This window comes from Rhinolophus hipposideros, assembly GCF_964194185.1.
Source record: "Rhinolophus hipposideros genome assembly, chromosome: 2".
Lineage (NCBI taxonomy): Eukaryota > Metazoa > Chordata > Mammalia > Chiroptera > Rhinolophidae > Rhinolophus > Rhinolophus hipposideros.
In genome coordinates, this window is record NC_138048.1 from 52,493,744 (window position 1) to 52,512,973 (window position 19,230).

At 35.4% G+C, this 19,230-nt stretch overlaps 1 protein-coding gene across 22 annotated transcripts in view; it reads right to left on the reverse strand.

Moving 5' to 3' along the window:
* Positions 1–19,230, reverse strand: part of DLG1 (discs large MAGUK scaffold protein 1) — a 247,770-nt gene that overhangs the window by 142,652 nt on the left and 85,888 nt on the right. For 6 of the 22 annotated variants that reach the window (XM_081073468.1, XM_081073464.1, XM_081073467.1 and 3 more), the window contains exon 1: positions 15,809–16,180. The exons of the other annotated variants lie outside the window; for them this stretch is intronic. In XM_081073468.1, the coding sequence (XP_080929594.1) occupies positions 15,809–16,042 (234 nt within the window). In that variant the 5' untranslated portion in view covers positions 16,043–16,180. Of the gene's footprint in view, positions 1–15,808; positions 16,181–19,230 lie in introns of those variants that run through there. 22 annotated transcript variants of the gene reach the window in all.

A 19,230-nucleotide genomic window follows, 5' to 3' on the forward strand; every position in this document is an offset into this window, starting at 1 on the left:
GTAGTTAGTAATTGTTTATATCTTACATTAATATGTTACATGAATGGGGTAAACTGAGCTTAGTTAGGATATACACAAAAATTTAAAAAGGTCTAAATAAATTCGTACGATATTTATGGAAAATGAAATACATGAGTTCGAAAACCTTTTATCAATATCTTAGATAACAAGGAAAAGTAATTATTCTTGTGTCACTGTTGACCTCAAAGGACCTTACTTGGTTTTTGTATAGCACAGTTCATATTCTTAATCCAAATTGCTTTGTTTAAAGATCTAGTATGCTTTAATGAGACATGTTTCTCTAATCAAATGTCAAAGAAGCTATCTAAGAGGGACCGAGGGCCGTCCAGATGGTTGGAGCGCTGTGCTCCTAATGCCTAGATCGCTGGTTCGATTCCCACATGGGCCAGTGAGCTGCGCCCTCTACAGCTAAGATTGTGAACAACAGCTCTCCCTGGAGCTGGGCTGCTGTGACCAGCCCGAGGTTGGCATGAGCTGCCGTGGGCTACTGTGTGCTACCATGAGCGGCCGGTGGCCAGCATGAGTAGCCAGTGGCAGCATGAGTGGCCGGCAGCTGGCGAGAGCTACTGTGAACTGCCAACTGTATGCGCAAGGCTCATAACACCAGCATGGGCCAGGGAGCTGTGTCCTACACAACTAGACAGAAACAAAGGCTTGAAAAAGAGTGAGGGGGTAAGTGGAAGAAGGGGGGGGGAGGAAAAAAAAAGAGGGACTGAGAAACCAGAAAAATAACTGCAAGATTTTTACATGTTCGTAAGAGGATACGGCACAGTAGATATATCCAAACTCTGCCTGGAAATCACTGTACTCAACAGAGGTCCAGTACCTTCAGAATAAAGGTGTTTTTCATTGCTTAAATCCGTTTATTATCAAATGCCCTTTAGCCAGTTACTGCAAACAAGTACCTTCAATATAAACTGTGCAATAGGAAAAAAAACACCAAAACACATTTGAACATGCTGCATATGACATCCAGGTCATGATGATCTCAAAAGCAAACATTAATAAAATTAGATATACTTTAAAACAAATCACTAAACATGTTAAAATGCAATTTTTTATTTTAAAATAACAAAGATAGGACAGTAAAATAGATCTAGTGATTAAGAATACTATTATAGAAACATGGCTACAGGTTTGTTAATTCTCACAGACAGGTCATCTAGTTCATGAATCTATTTCTGCTTACAAGATTCATATTTAGTTAAGGTTTATCATCCCTTCATTATAAAAAGATGGTGCTCTATCAGCATTCTGCTGGTCATTTTAACTGGTAGAAGGATGAGCCAACAACCATTAAGAATTTAAAGTAAAGAGACCTATTGCTAAAAGATTCTTCCTATGTGCTTGGGAAGCCACTACCAATCAGAAGGTGTTCAAGATATTCTACCATCTGACGATCTTAGAAGTTCCAAACTGTAAAAATGCCAAAAACGTGCCAGTTTCACATTGTTCTCTACCTAGCATCAGCTAACTGCCTAATAATACCCTACTTGCAAATAAACATGTCTTGCTCAAGTATACATCCTCAAAAGATTTCATCTTTCCTTTCTGAACAGCTCATATTAGAAACCTGTGGTGTCCTTCCTCCAAATTTCTAGGTTCTGCTAACTTCAGCTTTGTCCCTAGGTCTCTATCCAGGTGGTAGCTGCTTCCTGTGGTTACTATCGGTTTCATCTGGGTGTTCCTATTTATCCTTTTTAGTTCTCCAATTCCTTTTTAAACAACCAAACGTATCACATTCTCTCCTGTTAAAATAATTGCTGTAGTCTGTTTTCCTGGTGGACTCTCTTAAGGTTACCTACCAATCCTCTGGTTAAAACATAACTATCATTCTGTAATTAGGTTTCCTTGCCTTATCACTAGATTCGTCATTTAAAAGGCCAGAATATTCTGTAGAACCAGTGATGATGGTGGTGGTCGTGGTAGTGGGGAATGAAGATAACAAGGATGATGGTAAGTACTTTTCTGATGTCAGGTATTACAATAAGGGCTTTGCATGTATTGTCTCATTTAATTCTAATCTTGATGCAGATAACATTTTCATCCTTATTTTCTACAGGTAGAAGAGAGAGAATTCCGGCAATTTGCCCAAGGTACCAGAGCTAGTAAATGGCAGAATTAGAGATTTAAACCCAGGCCTCATCCGCTAAAGACAGTATGCTCAACCACTATAGTACATACACTGTCTTTTTAAAAAGGTTCAAAAAGTTTTATTTTGTCTTTATTGTTACTACTATATTCTACTGCAAAGACAATATATGATATCACAGAAAAACAACAGACTATGTCATCAATCCTTAGGTCACGTGTTAGCAAACATTTTCTGAAAAGGGCCAAGTAATAAATATTTTAGACTTTATGGGCCATACAGTTTCTGTTGCAACTACCCGACTGTGCTGCAGTAGCTTGAAAGTAGCCACAGCAATACCCAAATAGGCACAGCGGTGTTTCCAATAAGACTTTATTCATAAAAGCAGGTGGCAGACTCGATTTGGCCTACAGGCTGTAGTATGCTGACTCCTGCTTTAGGTGATTTAAAGAAAGGAAACAAGGCTTATTAGGTCAATGAAGTAAATAGAAAATGACTTCAAGACATCCAGGCTAGTTAATTAGTTAGTTTAATTATGTTGCAATGTTTAACCTATGATAATAAAAATAATAAGTAACTCCTACCCAAAAAACATAGAAGTGAGAATTAAAAACAAGTAAGAAATACACATGGAAATTTCAAGTTTCTTCTAGAGTTCTTTAAAATATGTAATAAAGCTGTGTTCTTATAACTGAAAGAATTTAGGGTCTATACAGTATGTGGCCTTTCAGTTTGGAAAAAGTGATTAAAATGAAGATTTTTTTTGTTGTTGTTCTGTCTTCTCATAGTATAGGGGAAACAATTTCTAAGATTGGTATGGTTCTTGTTTTTTCTCTATCTTTCAAAATGCTTTCGAACTGATTTCTTTTTAAATTGATAATACTTTGATTCATTAGGTGGTTCTACGCAGATTAGTCAGAGTTAAATACAGAAAAATGAGCTGGGGTCTCTTTGATTCAAATCTCAGATTATAATCTTGTTAGTTTTTTTCAGGACCAACAAAAAATTTGTAAGGCAATTAATTGGTCCCATTCTGTCATAACAACTTATTCACACTCCAGAGCTGGCTGAATCAATAGTCACAATTTAGATTTCACAAATACTATAAATACTGTTCAGAAAGTATCAAGTTGGGGTTTATTAAAGGATAAAGAATGAATAGGCAGGGTTCCTGTTAAGTGGTGAGGGAGAAAACTCTTTTCAATAAATTTCAATTTATTCAATAAATTCAATTTATTCAATAAATAAATCTAGGGGCAGAAAAAGTTTTGTTTAGGCTTCTACAATTGCACTGCTTCCAGTTGTCATAGCCAATTGGCTTACACTTATGCAAAACAGGCATACTCTGTTAATTGATTTACACATGCCTGTAAAATTATCACATTAGTTGGTTTAAAGTTTCTTAAATAAGGTAATAATTTTAGGCTGCTGCTCTCTACATAGTCTGAATGATTGTTTTTACCTCTATCAAAATTCTAAATATTGATATAAAAATGGAGGCTGTACCAGGGAGTACAAAAAATAACAGTAAAAGATCTTTAGAGAAAATGATAGATACTAAGTTAAATTTTAACATTAAGAATATAGTTCTTCATATGTGTAAAAATTTATATACCTCAATTTTTTTTCAGAGAAAAAAGCACTTTTAAAATATTCATAATTTTACAAAATCCTATAAAATGTAAACCTGCTGATTTTTAAGCCGTAGTTCTATATAAAAATGGCTGGGAAATTTACAATGGCCAAACCATATTTAGAAGTTCCAAACTTCTCTGCAGTCATAATTAGACTAAATGAAAATAAACACATATATCACATTTGTTTACTCATTCAACAAATATTTATCAAGTGCATTCACCAATCTAGTCTCTGAGGATACAAGAAAACATACATCTTGCATTACTAGTTCTTGTGAAGCTTATTGTTTAACAGCTGACATTAAACAAATCATCACCCAACTGTTTAGTGAAATATAGTTGTGGTAAGGGGTATGAAATAGAATTCTCATGAAAACAAACAATGCTTGAAAATAAACAAAGGGCAAAAATGCTGCACAGGCTGAATTGTCTATCCTGACCCCATGAGCTTGTAGGTCAGTCATTTTTCTGCACTGTTATTAACATTTTAAAGGTTAACTTTATTTAAAACTAGTTTTGAATGTATTAAAATATGTAAATTGCAGCTTGTGAAATTTCATTCTTTTCATCTATCTGTCCTTGCCAAAAGGGCCATCTAATCAATCGTGATACTATATAGAAGCAACAAAGATGAATGTAACACACTTCTATTTATAGAGACTACATAAAAAATTTCACTTACTTAGTTCTTCAAACTATAGCCAATCTAATCGACATTAAGATATCAATTTTGCTTTTTAATAGTCTTTATTTTTTTAGCAGTTTCAGGTTTACATCAAAATTAAGCAGAAATTGCAGTTCCCATGTAACCTCTGCCCACACACACGCACAGCCTCGCCATTATCAACATTTGCCACCACAATTGTACATTTGTACAATCTAGGGACCTACACTGATACATAATTATTACCCAATGTTCACAGTTTATATTAGAGTCCATTCTTGGTGTTGCACAATCTATGGGCTTTAATAAATTTATAATGACATGTGTCTACCCTTATAGTATCATACAGAGTAGTTTCACTGCCCTAAAAATCCTGTGCTCTACCTATTTATTCATCCTTCCCACTTTCCTAACCCTAGGCAACTACTGATCTTTTACTGTCTCCGTAGTTTTGCCTTTTCCAGAATGTCAGATAGTTGGAAGTATACATTATGCAGCCTTTCACACTGGCATCTTTCACTTAGTGATATGCAGTTCAGATTCATTCATTTCTTTTGGGGGGGGGGCACTGAATAACTTTCTACTGTAAGGAATGTACCAGTTTGACTACTCACTTACTGAAAGACATCTTGGTTGCTTCCAAGTTTTGGCAATTATGAATAAAGCTGCTATAAACATCTGTGTGCAGGTTTCTGAGTAGATATAAGTTTTCAACTCATTTAGGTAAATACCACGGAGTACAACTGCTGGTTTGCATCGTCAATTTGGTATTTTTAAAAAGCTTATATAACCATTATAAACAATTACTTTTTGTTTAATCTTCATCTCTATGCTTTTCTAAAGTGTCCTACTGTTCAAATGACTGGCTCTTAAGCATTATTTAACATATTTTTTATTAGGAGCATATAGGTTCCTTGTAAAAAAAACTCCACAATACTATATATGGTGTCAGACGGGTACTAGATTTATCAGGGTGATCACTTCATAAGTTATATGAATGTCTATACACTATATTGTATATCTGAAACTAATATAATACTGTATGTCAACGGAAAAATAAAACAATTATTTTAAAAAATGCCACAATATTCTTTGGGTGAAAGGGAAATAATTTCCAAATCTTAGTCATGGTATTAATCTTATAAAATCAGTGGCCTTTTGAGTGGAAAATTGAACTCTGCCAAGAGTTCATCTCACAATCAATATAACAGTTTTTATTCTAACTTTGATTGCTTGGTTAGTCAATACCCAAAGGAGACTATTTCTACCCATTCTCCTGGAAACTATCCTACTATCAGAGTCAGCATTTCTAAAGTAGTTTAAGATTGTCTACCTGTGTATACATTCTAGTTTAATACAAAAGTATTATACTCCTAAATATAATAAGCAATTTCAATCCTTAGAAATGAAAAAAATCATATTCGATGTATCACTTCAAAACACAGCTATCATTAGGCTTGAGGCTAAATTTATGAAACATGAATAGGTAAGAAGTTTAGGCCAGTCCAGGATGGTCCAAGGTGGAGATATCTTGGTGTGAATATTTAGACCTGCTGCCCAGTGGGAACAGTTAGAAGATAAACGTTTATAAATGATGTACCACATGCCTCTGTCTGCTTGAGAAGTCTGTATTTATGCCTGTTGTCCCACTTTAATTATTAATAGTTCTCTCTTTCCATCAAAAGTACTCGTTTGGTTGATGAGTTATATAGTCATCCTAGTTACACGGAAATTGAATGGCTTTCTCTCCTTTTCTCTTGACTCATCTCCTTGGGTGTATTTCTTCCCAGAATGGTAAACATAAAGACAATCATCAGCTAGAGGATCAATATATCACTAAATAAAGTATAATGTATGCTTCACAGAAGGTCTTAGGGAGAATTCACACAGATAAAAAATTTACAATAATATAGAATCAGGGAGTATTAAGTGCTATGAAGAAAATTTTTTTTAAAAAAAGACAGTGATGTTTGGAGTAAAGAAGTGCCTACTACCTTAGATAAGAATCTGGGAAGGCCCTCTTGAGAAGGCAACAGATGAGAGGAGATCTAAAGGAAGTGAGGGAATGAATCATGAGAACACCTGGGGGAAGAAATGCTCCCACCAGAAAGAACAGAAAAGGTAAAAGCTCTGAGATGGCCATATGTTTGATTTTCTTGAGGAACAGGCTCTAGGCCAGTGTAGCTGGAGTAGAATAAGTGAGGGAACAGTAGAAAATGGGACTGGAGACACTGCCAGGGGCTAGATCACACAGGGCCTTTTCGGTTATGGTAAAGAAGGATTTTACTGCATATCAGATTGGAAGCTACGGGAGGGTTAAAACCAAGGTACTGACATGAAGTGACATTCTCTAAGGATGACTGCCTGCTGGGTGAAAAACAGATGGCAAGAGGAAAGAACGGAGACAGGGAGACCAGTTAAGATATCGACTGCTTGCTGTAGTTCAGGCTACAAATTAAATACAGTTGACCTTTGAACAACATGGGTTTGAACTGCATGTGTCCACTTATACGAGGATTTCTTTTTTAAATAAATGTATTGGAAAAATTTTTTTCAGATATGTGACAATTTGAAAAACCTCACCTAGAAATATCAAAAAAGTCTGGAAAAAGATATGACAATAATGCATAAAATATACATAGATATTAGTCTCTTTTATCATTTACTACAATAAAACATACACAAATCTATTATATAAAGTTAAAATTTATCAAAACTCACAAAACAAACTTAAAGATCATACATGGTGCCATGCGCAGTCGAGAGAAATGTAAACAGATGTCAAGATGCAGTATTAAATCATAATTGCATAAAATTAACTGCAGTATACACTGTACTACTGTAACAATTTCACAGCCACCTCTTGTTGCTATGGCAGTAAGCTAAATGTTGCATGTAGCCACTTACAACACCTTGTGACACTCATCATTTCCATGTGGTCAGGTCATCTCTCCAGTAAAACATGTATTGCGGTAAAAAGTGATCTCTCATGGTGTTTGTGAATTTTTCAGTTTAGTGCAATATCGAAACTTCGAATAACATCATGGGATCCATACAAAGTGCCAGTAGTGATACTGGATGGAAGTGCTCCCCAAAAGCAGAGAAAAGTCAAGACATTACAAGAAAAAGCTGAATTGCTTGATATGTACTGTACATTGAGGTCTGCAGCCAGCCGTGGTTGCCCACAATTTCAAGATAAATGAATCCAGTGTAAGGACCATTATAAAAAAAGAAAAGGAAATTCTGAAGCAGTTACGCCAGCAGGTGTGAAAACCCTGCATTTTTTTGCGAAATACCTTTTAACGCTGTACTGAAAATGTAACTAATGTGGGTGCAGGATTGTTATAAGACAGGCATACCTACAGACTCTAATATGATTTGAGAAAAAGTAAAGTCATTATATAACAACTTAAAGCAAAAAAAAATCTAAAGCTGGAGAATTTGACGCCAGTAAAGGATGGTTTGATAATTGTAGAAAGAGTTTTGTTTTTAAAAATGTCAAGATAACAGAAGCAGCTTCTGCTGACCAAGAGGCAGTAGATTAGTTTCTAGACGCCATTAAGAAAACCAATGAGGAGGAAGGGTATCTGCCCGAACAGGTTTTTAGAACAGGTTTTTAATAGCGACAAAAGTCCCCTTTTCTGGGGGGGCGGGGGGATGCCACAAAGGACATTTATTAGTAAGGAAGAAAAGCAAATACCAGGACTTGAGGCAGTAAGGAATAGGCTAACTCTGTTTTGTGCAAATGCAATCAGGTTTACAATCAGGACTGCCCTGATCTATAAAGCTGCTAACCCCTGAGCCTTGAAGGGAAAAGATAAACACCAGCCGCCAGTCTCTTGGTTGTACAACAAGGCCTGGAAAACAAGAACCTTTTTCTGGATTGGTTCCATTGATGCTTTGTCCCTGAAATCAGAAGTACCTTGCTAGCAAGGGACTGCTTTTTAAAGTTCTTTTGATATTAGACAATGCCCCTGGCCATTGAGTTCAATACCAATGAGTTCAATACCAATGGTGCCAAAGTGGTTAACTTGCCCCCAAACACAATGTTTCTCTAATCTGGCCTCTAGATAAGGGGGTCAGGTCATAAGGACCTTTAAGGCTCATTATACACAGTCCTCTATAGAAAGGATTGTCAGTGCTATGGAAGAGAACCTCAATAGAAAGAATATCAAGACAGTTTGGAAGGATTATACCACTGAAGATGTCATCGCTGCTACAGAAAAAGCCATGCAAGTCATCAAGCCCAAAACAATTCCTGCTGGAGAAAATTGTGTCCGGATGCTGTGCATGACTTTAAAGGATTTATGACAAAGCCAATCAAGGAAATCAAGAAAGAGACTGAGGATAAGGCAAAAAAAAGGAGTGGGGGGGTGTGTCTGAAGGGTTTCAAGATATGGATCTTAGAGAAATTCAAGAGCCAGCAGACACCACACAAGAGGAATTAACAGAAGACAACTTGCTACAGATGAGTGCTTCTGAACCAGTACCAGATAATAAGAAAGATGTGGAAGCAGCAGTGCCAGAAATCAAACTGACATTAGACAATCTGGCAGAAGGATTCGATTATTCAAGACTGCTTTTGAATTCTTTTATGACATGACCTAGATTCTTCTATGATATGGGCACTAAAACTAAAGCAAATGGTGGAAGAAGGATTTTTATCATACAGAAATATTTTTTAGAGAAATGAAAAAGCAAACAAATACAGAAATTACAATGTATTTCCATGGAGTTACACTGAGTGTGCCTGCCTCTCCTGCCTGCTTCCGCCTCCTCAACCTCTGACAGCAAGACCAATGCCTTGTCTTCCTTCTCCTCAGCCTACTCAACATGATGATGAGGATGAAGACCTTTATGATTCACTTCCATTTAATGAACAGTTAAAAAACATCATGCCATAATATACTTATCTGTTGTGTGTGTGTGTGTGTTCGTGTGAAAATCTAATAACTGTACAGCTAGAACTTTCTGAGATGATTTTGTGTCATCATCATCCCCTAAAGTATCCACTGTATAGAACATCGTGTGTAGTAGAGTTGTATGGAAGTGGATAGCCTATCCTTACACAGGCATAAGATGAGCGATATTTAATATAAAATTAATGTGTTAGTTTTCTTACTGTTTAATAGCTTTGCTTTCAAAGAATTACACTGCCATACAGTATGGCTCCCTTGTAATTGGAGAAAAGCTGCATCTCAGCCTATCATCATAGGTAAGTGGTTTTATTATTTTTTTAAAGTAACATTGTTTCCAATACTGTATTATGAATATGACTAATACTGAATGCCATAAATATTTTATAATGATTCATTCATTAGTGTACAGGCTAGGCTACCATGAAGCAATCATATCTACTACACTAGGTTACCATAACGCAATCATACCGCTGCTTCTTTGTTATCGATACATGAATCGTTATTTCATTAAGTAAATCGTTATTTCTTTTTCAAATTATCTTTTCATTTTTCATGTCCAGTGTTAGTAATACATATAACATCTACAGTGTTTTGTATCATATAAGGCAATTTTGATGTAGGTACTTATAGACAGATGATTTATCTTGTAAGCAGATGATGTAAACTTACAGTATTAATACAGTACAGTATTGTATTTTCTTAACTGTGTGACTTTCTTAACATTTTCTTTCTCTAGCTTACTTTATTGTAAGAATGTAGTATATAATACATAGAATATACAAAATATGTGTTAACCAACTGTTTGTTATTGGTAAGGCTTCTGGTCAACAGGCTACTCTAATAGGCTATTAGTAGTTAAGTTTTTGAGGGGTCGGAAGTTAAATGCAGATATTCAACTGTGTATGGCGTTCGCATCCCTAACCCCAGAGTTGTTTAAGGATCAACTTTAGTAGTTGCAGAAGTGGTGAAAGTATTCAGATCATAAATATATCCTGAAATAGAGCCAATAGGATTTGCTATTAGACTGAATACAGAGCAAAGGAAAAAGGAATAGAGGATGGTCCACGGGTTTTTGTTTGGGCATCTCAGTAAATGGTACACTGAATGAAGAAGATGAGGAGAACAACAAAATTAGAAACTCTGTTTTTGACATGTCAACTTTCAGATACTCATCCAAGGGGAGATAATGAGTAGGAAGCCAAACACACAAGTCTAGTGTACACAGATTAGCTCTGGGCTAAAGGTATAAATGTTGATGTTATTTAAAGACACAGGACTGGATGGGATCACTGAAATGTGAGTATAAAAAGAGAGAAGTTTAAGGACTGAGCTCCAAGGCACTTTAACATTAGTTGTACGAAGAGAAGACACTGCAAAGGAAATTGAGGTTGGCTATCATAAGAGCCAGTGTTGAAGAGTCAAAGGAGAAAAGATTTAAAGGAGAGAGTAGTCAATTAATGTAAGAAGCTATTATGGGGTCAAGTAAAACAAAAACTGAGAATTGATTATTGGATTTGATAATTAATCTATACTCTAAAAGAGGGTTTTTTGGTTGGTTAATTTAATGAGAAGTATTTATAGCAGGTATGTATGCTGCTGGGAATAATCCAGAATAGAAGGAAAGACAGATACTGTAATGAAGAGAATTTCAGAAGTTCCTGAATAGTCAAAAGGACTGAGATCTAATATGGAAGTGAAGGGTGAGCTTTAGGAACACAGACGGATCATTAATTTTTACAGGCTGGAATACAGAGTAAAACCATCAATTGAGAATGAGGTCCAGAAAACAGGTATTTGAAGTTTAATGTGCAGCTTAACCAGTGTGCAGGAGGCAGAGTTTCAATTAACCAAGGATGAATTTTACCAATGAAGTGACAAAGGGGCAAAGAGAGTTGAGATCATGAAAGACAGTGTTTATATAGTCATGGACCATAGGAGCAAGGCAAGGAAGGAAGAAGAGAGCATGAAGGATAGTAAAAAGCTGGGCTGGAGGTCTTCAGAGGGTATTTAAAAAATCATTGTAGGAAGGAGAGTGAGCTTGGTAAAAGGTGAATAATCAGTTAAATTTAATTGTCTACTTGTGACTGGTTTGGTGATTTGCAAAAGGAAGTGTTGGGAGGGGAGGCAAGGTCAGGAATTGGTGGTCTAACCAAGAATTTGAGGTGTTCCTTGGGACCTCTCCCTTAAATCCTGCAATTGAAGGTACTGAGAAACCTGTGGTTCTTAAAAAAGTATACGGCTTGCACTTACAGATAACTATTCAGTCAACACTACGAGTATTTACTAAATGCTTGAATGAACTGCACTACCCTAGGTGCTGTAATTCCTAATTATCTATATTTGAATTTGTCCATAGACTATCAAAGTTAAGCAATATAAAAATAAAATAATAATAAATAATAGCTGCCAGGCACTGTACTAAGTGACATATAATAAATGAGTTAATACAATTAACTCAATGAGGTCGATACTACTGTCTTCTTTTTTGGACAATATATCCAATGCATACCTCTAAAAATTAAATCCTTTATAATCCAGAATGCACCTGTTTACAATGGTACTCTTTTTTATACAAATTAGCCTATATATTTTTCCACATGGTTATCTGAACAGTGTTTTCCTCTATTTTAATTTAGAACAGGGTTTTTCCTCTAAAAAGGTTTAACTCATGTAGCCAATACTCACTCTTATTAAAACTTTATTGTTCTACTTCAATTATGACAAGTCATCATTTAGATCCCATTCACTCCTAGGAATAGAACTTTGCTGTTTTCAACTTAATTTGGCATGTCAATTTTGGGGGATGGGAGAACCCTATGTGAATATTTATAGTGATCCATGTTAGGGATTTTCAAGTATTCCGAAATACAGGAATAGCTGCTGTCACTGAAAGTGACCTACCACTTCACCGCTATTCAGAGTTTATGACTACTATTCTCATTAATAAACACTGATATCACCAAGTAGATAAAACTTTTTACCTAGGAACTAATCAGGTAACAAAGCCTAGAAGTATTGTGCTGGACTTTTTAAAAACCCCTGGTGAATGTAAAAATTGGTCCCAGACTGGAACAGAGCTTGAGTATGCTAAGTAGGACAGAGCAAACTGGTATTAAGTGATCCTAAATGCAAGAATAGAAGGAATGCTGAAGTGAGAAACTGAGGAGGGCTTGATAATGCTTAAGTCACTTTTTCGATATTATAATAGTAATTCAAAATTAAGAACATAAGTAGCCTGAAGCCCTAAAGAGAAACTCACATCAAAGTAAAATAATTCATAACTAATCTTAATTTAACATTAAAAAAAAAGACACAAAAAAACCCACAACGTAAACTTTTAAGATACAAGCAAATGACAAAAATCAGAGACAGTTTGTAAGCTGTATGTTATCATCATTTCAGTGTGGATTCAAAACGGTGAGGAAATCAGATGATGGAGGATTTGTGTGACTTAAAACTATGAAGAATGGAGGGTAAGAAAAGGGAAATGGAAGAAGAGAGGACTGCTGTGAAGAACTAAAGGCACTTATGAGGGAAAAGAGTGGATCCAATAAATATAAATATCCAACAGATTTCAGATTAGGTGCTATATTTTGGAAGGCCATAAGCTAATAAGGTTCAAGGGGACTGAAATGGAAATTAATCAATCAATTCCATAAAGATTTATTAAGCAGCAACCATATGCCAAGCCCTATCCTAGAAGCTGGGGGTCTTGCAGAAGTTTATACCACTTGCTTCCTTATAATTTAAAAAAACATGAATGACTTCCTACTTACTAACTTCCAGGAATTACAGTAGAACTGGGCACATAATCTTACTGATGAACATGAATACCTCTAACACACGCAACTGAATCTGTAAAGAAAGCAAATTTTCTTTTTACTTATAGAGGATATTTGGGAGGATATTAAATCAGTAATGGCTTTCAAATTAATAAAACTTGATTTAATAACAACTCTCCAAACTGCTAAAAGTATCATGGAGCACAGGTTATAAGAAATCAGATTCAAAGTTACTATTGCCATCAAATCTTAGAAAAGGATATTTCTGACAACAGTGAAATAGGAGACCTGGTAATCACTGCTGTTATTTATCAACACATAACAAAACACTATCAATATCATACTACTATATTCATAGGTATAGAGTTCATACCCAATTAAGAAATTTAATTAATCTACTTTGTTTTTAACTATATACAAATCTTTCTAGTGTTACAAAATAAAACTGCGAGCTGTGAGTTAGGAGATGAAATAGAAAAATGTATTCTGGCATCAACTAAGATCCAAATATGTCTAATGTTCTTTCTCAGCGCTATTATACTTTATCCTGTAAAATGTATTCCAGTGAGTTACAACAAAAGATTTCAATATATAAAATACCCAACTCTTCATTTAGAAAAATATATATAATGAAAAATGACATATTGGTGTTCCAGAGCAAAAGAAACAAAAGCTAAAACCTCTGACCCCATGTCTACACTTCTGGAGATGAACTACAAAGGTAATGAAAAAAACAAGTAATGCAAAGAGGTCTGAAAGAAATAAAAACTAAGTAATTTATCAGTTTACATTAATGATCTGAACAAAATGGGGAAAAAATAAAATTGTAATGGTTTTGTAGGATTAATTGCAAACAGTTTTTATTAAAATTCCCACTCTATTACAGTGCAATACAATAGCAACTTTTTGCTTCAACTCCTATGTAACTATAATATAATTATGTGGTTTCAATAGTTTTATATGTGAACCATTTTGTTTGCCTTTTCATTTGTGTGCTGTTAATAAGACGAATTATACATCAATGATATATTGATGTATATCAATTATGTATACATACCCCATATCTGTGGGGTATATATGCATAAATGGGGTATGTATACATATCATTATGTATACATACATAATGGGGTATACATATGTATACATATGTATACATACATAATGTATACATATCATTATGTATACATACCCCATATCTGTGGGTATGTATACATAAATGGTATATATTTATATAAACTATGTATAGAAAGTTTTATAAAGTTTTTAACATCTTTCTTTTTGACAATGGAAAATATTATTCAATATTAATCTACAATGAATAACAATGCCAAGCTTTAGTCTCTGCATCCCTTTTTGGTATATATAATTGTAGTCAAATTCAAGTTAGTTAAATTCTTGGGGCAGTATTCAATCTAAGAATTAAATCAATTGTTGGTTCTGAGTAAGTTTTATTATAAGTAACCTCAGTGCCTACATAAAAACAATTAATGACTCTCTAGTCCAGTAATTCCATCTCTCAAATATGTAAGAAAAATAGGTAATAGAAATTTGACATTATTTAAAAATCAAAACTACTGAAAGATATTCTAGTAACCAAACTGAAAGATAATTCTAGTAACCAAAAACAAGAAAACTGTTGCAGTTTATATTTATCTAACTGCTTCTATTTTTAAAAATGGGTTTAAATGAGTTTATTTCAAAAAGGCCCTCAGGTATGCGTATCTATTTTGTTAATTTAAATATTACTGATGTCAGAGGACAAATGTATTCTCATCTTGTTTTTAAATTAGACTATTTCTTATCCTTTCATTTTTACTGAAGTTGAATGAATACCTATTAAAAAATGTTTTAAAATATGAATATTACCCTAACCCTCCTTTAATACCAAGTAATATGTATTTCACTCAAATTTTTCTTAATTTTATATTTTTCCTATTTCAATACTCATTTCTACAAAAAGAAGTGATTTTCCTTTTTTAATTTGGGGGTTTTATTGTTTGTTCATCTCTAAACTGTCAACTGATTATTTGGAAAAATAGTCCTATAATTGTATAATTACACAATTTATGGCTTTCAAATTAACTCCAGGTAATAAATATTTATAGAAATGGAAAGATTCATTAAATTCCTTGAATAAATCATAATTTAATATAACTTGAAGATATAAGTATATACAATAGTATTTCACAATTTCAATTTGATTTACTGTATTCAATTTAATCTATTTTCAAAACACTAGGAAATGAAAATATTTCAACTTATCTTCTATCTTATTACAATAACAATCTCCCGGAGGTTATCTAATAACACAAAAACTAAACAAACAGGTATTTTCTTCGGTCAGACACATACTTCATAGCATTTAACACAATCTAAAAATAAGGAGACAAGCATTGTTAGCTTACATTTAATTTTTGTATTAATGGCTTTATATTTTTAGGGAAATCATTCAATAAAACCTGAGACTGTTTGGCTTGGCATTACATAATAAGATCAAAAGGGAAAATATGTTTTGTTTCCCCTTTCGTGCTAAAGACGTGCACACATGGACTGAAACAAAATCCTGCGCATCCAAGGTTTCAGTGCATAAGATTATATTTTTTTAATAATTAAGAAGTCTATACTAATACATTTTTGCAACGCAAACATGAACCAAAATATACTGAAAATAATTTCAACAAGTGGTGTGTTACCTGGGTGGAGCTGGTGGCTACTGAGATGCAATCAATAAAGCTGTGTCTTCGAGTGAAAAATGCAACTATCTGCTGCCAGCGTGAAGGTTCTGGCTCAGCTTGCAGTTCATCTGATGAGCCCTTCTTTGCCCAGTGTTTCTGCTTTGGGCCTACTGAGCCATGGCTAGAGCTAGTATTGCCTCCTCGACTGGCGCGAGAGTACAGAAGTGTGTTGTTCCCGAAAATGTAATTCATCTCTGCAGCCCTGCAGGTGGTTGCCAAGCAGTCTTACTTCTCTACCAGCTGCCTTGTGGTGAATGATCGGTAAAAACTGCAGCTAGAATTACAGCAGCATCATTTGTAAATCAGGAAAAATAAAAACCTTGAGAAATGATGCTCGATTTCTCTGTAATTTCTTCCCATGAAAGAGCTTGCATCTTCCCTCTGTACCTGTTAGCTGCATGATGGCTGAGTTTGTAATTGCAGACAAAAAAGACGGCATAAGGTGGATTTCTTTCTCATGATTATTTTTTCACCAGCGTCTGCAGGAACCAAAAGCTGTTCTTTTGTTAGCTGATAACTAGATAGACTGAAATCCAGGAAGTGAGGTCGATTAGCAGGTAAAGAAGGATGTTATAAACAGTGGACTATCAAGACCCTTTGAGGCTGTCTGATTTAATGCACTGGGTGGAGAAACCCTGGATTACCCAGTTTCAGTAACAGTCTGTTGTAAAATACAATGGCATCTTCACTGCTAAATAAATTATAAATATGAACTGAATATAAAAATACAGAGGATTCTCTGTCAACAGTTCTGATCATTTAAAATAATTTTACTAAAGGAGTCTTTGTCATTAACATACAAATTTCTACATCAGGAAGGAGCTTATGTTAATTAGCACTGCTTCTAAGTTTTTTAAAGGTACTATCTACATCAAACTCTGAGGATCTAATAATAGAGGGAAATCCATTTGTAATGTAGCATGACTATTTTATAGAATATATTGGTTTTTAATGCTTTGATATATGTGTCTGGAAGCAGAAACAGATTAATTTGCAAAATAAATATTTGGCTCCTGGAACTTTTGTGATTAAAAGAAAACTGTTACCAGCATCATCTCTCTCAGATATTATAAACATTAAGACTATAAAGTTATGAATTTGTAAAAATACAGAAGAATCAAAGATAGTTTTTTTATATAACCAGTGGAACATGTTTTATCCAACACTATAGAAATAATACTCTTATTCACAAAATAATATTGCTTGATTGCTAAATAAGTATTTTCTAATATCTAAATAGGTATTTTCTAATGTGTGTTTCTCAACATTGTAGACCACTTCAGAATCACCTGGAGTGCGGTTAAAAATGCAGACTAATACTTACTCTCCATCACAATTTTTAGGCATAAGAAGAGGGCATTTTCATTTTTAAAAGTCCCCTAAGTGATTCTTTTATTATTATTATTATTATTATTATTATTATTATTATTGGGGAAGGGGAACAGGACTTTACTGGGGATCAGTGTGTATTTTTCCAGGATTTTTTCCAAGTTGTTGTCCTTTCAATCTTAGTTGTGGAGGGTGCCGTTCAGCTTCAAGTTGTTGTCCTTTCAGTCTTAGTTGTGGAGGGCGCAGCTCAGCTCCAGGTCCAATTGCAGTTGCTAATTGTAAGGGGCGCAGCCCACCATCCCTTGCGGGAAATCAAAACGGCAACCATGTGGTTGAGAGGACATGCTCTAACCAACTGAGCCATCCAGGAGCTCAGCGGCAGCTCAGCTCAAGGTGCCGTGTTCAGTCTTAGTTGCAGGGGGCGGAGCCCATCATCCCTTGCGGGAAATTGAACTGGCAACCTTGTAGTTGAGAGCTCACTGGCCCATATGGGAATCGAACCGACAGCCTTGGGAGTTAGGAGCACAGAGCTCCAACCGCCTGAGCTACCGGGCCGCCCCCTAAGTGATTCTTAAGAACACTCAAGTTTGAGAACCACACACACCTAAGTCTGTCCTCTCAACACTGTGCTACATTAGTATAGAATACAATATATCGTCATTTTAAAAGAATACATAAATAAAAACGCTACTTAATAATTTACCTATGGTTAATTCAATTTTTTAAAAGATTTTATTGGGGAAAGGGAACAGGACTTTATTGGGAAACAGTGCGTACTTCCGAATCAAGTTGTTGTCCTTTCAATCTTAGTCGTGGAGGGTGCAGCTCAGCTCCAGGTCCAGTTGCCATTATTAGTTGCAGGGGCGCAGCCCACCAACCCCTGTGGGAGTCGAGGAGTTGAACTGGCAACCTTGAGGTTGAGAGGACGTGCTCCAACCAACTGAGCCATCTGGCCACCCGGGAGCTGAGCGGCAGCTCATTGACTTCATTCTAATTGTGGAGGGCACAGCTCACTGGCCCATGTGGGAATCGAACCGGCAGCCCCGTTGCCCAGAGCTCGCACTCTAACTGAGCTACCAGTCTGCTCTGAGTAATTCAATTTTTAAGTTGATATAAGTACATCATAAATCCCACTTCAGCCATGGATATTTTTTCAGATGTGGACTGACGAAATCTTACTATGTGCTTACCAGCACCAGCTAAATGCAGCCTACTGGAAAGCAGCATTGGCAAACTACAACCTCCAGGTCTATTGCAAATCCTGATTCATCAAGAAAAAATGATAATGCTACCCCTGTGATTTCATCCCTAAGATACAGACACATGCCCAACAAAGGCTGAGAGTCATGTGGGACTCTTTGGAGTAAGATTCTTTGTGACAGAGATTATAGCAGAAAGTTGGTGCTTCTTCTCAAGGACCGTGCAGAGAGTAGTTGGCAATTTTGCGGTCCTAGACAGACTGGTTCTATCCATCAGGGGGCAGGGGAATAGAAACAGAGCAAAATACGAAGGGATGACAGAGAATTAATAATCCTCTCTGAAGGAAAAAAATGAAACTTCCTGGGAGAAAAACAAAAGTTTTACTATAGATCAGGTACTTATAATAAAGCAATGATTAGTGCGGTTTATGCAAATGCTGTTGGTTTGGTCCCTAAATACGTGCTTTGATCCATGTCTGATGAAAACCCAGGAAAGGCCGATTCTGCTTTTCTGGATTGGTATGGATGAGGATATTGAACACAAATTTCCTACTTAAGTTGCAAATAGTATCAACAAAGATAGAACAGTAAGCCATTCATTACACACTTCTTATCTTAGAGAAACAAAGAACATGGGAACAATCTAAAATTGATAGATCACTCAATCCCCTGAGTAGAGAAGAAATACTTCTCAGTGTATAGTTTCTCTATTCAAATCTACTGACATCAAGAAAGCAACTTTTGAGTTTTGAGAAAGGGTTCTTTATGAAAATGTCCCCTAATGAGAGAGAGAAAAAAAATCTAAGATCATCACATCCATTGCCTAATGGTTAATACATACATACAAAACCA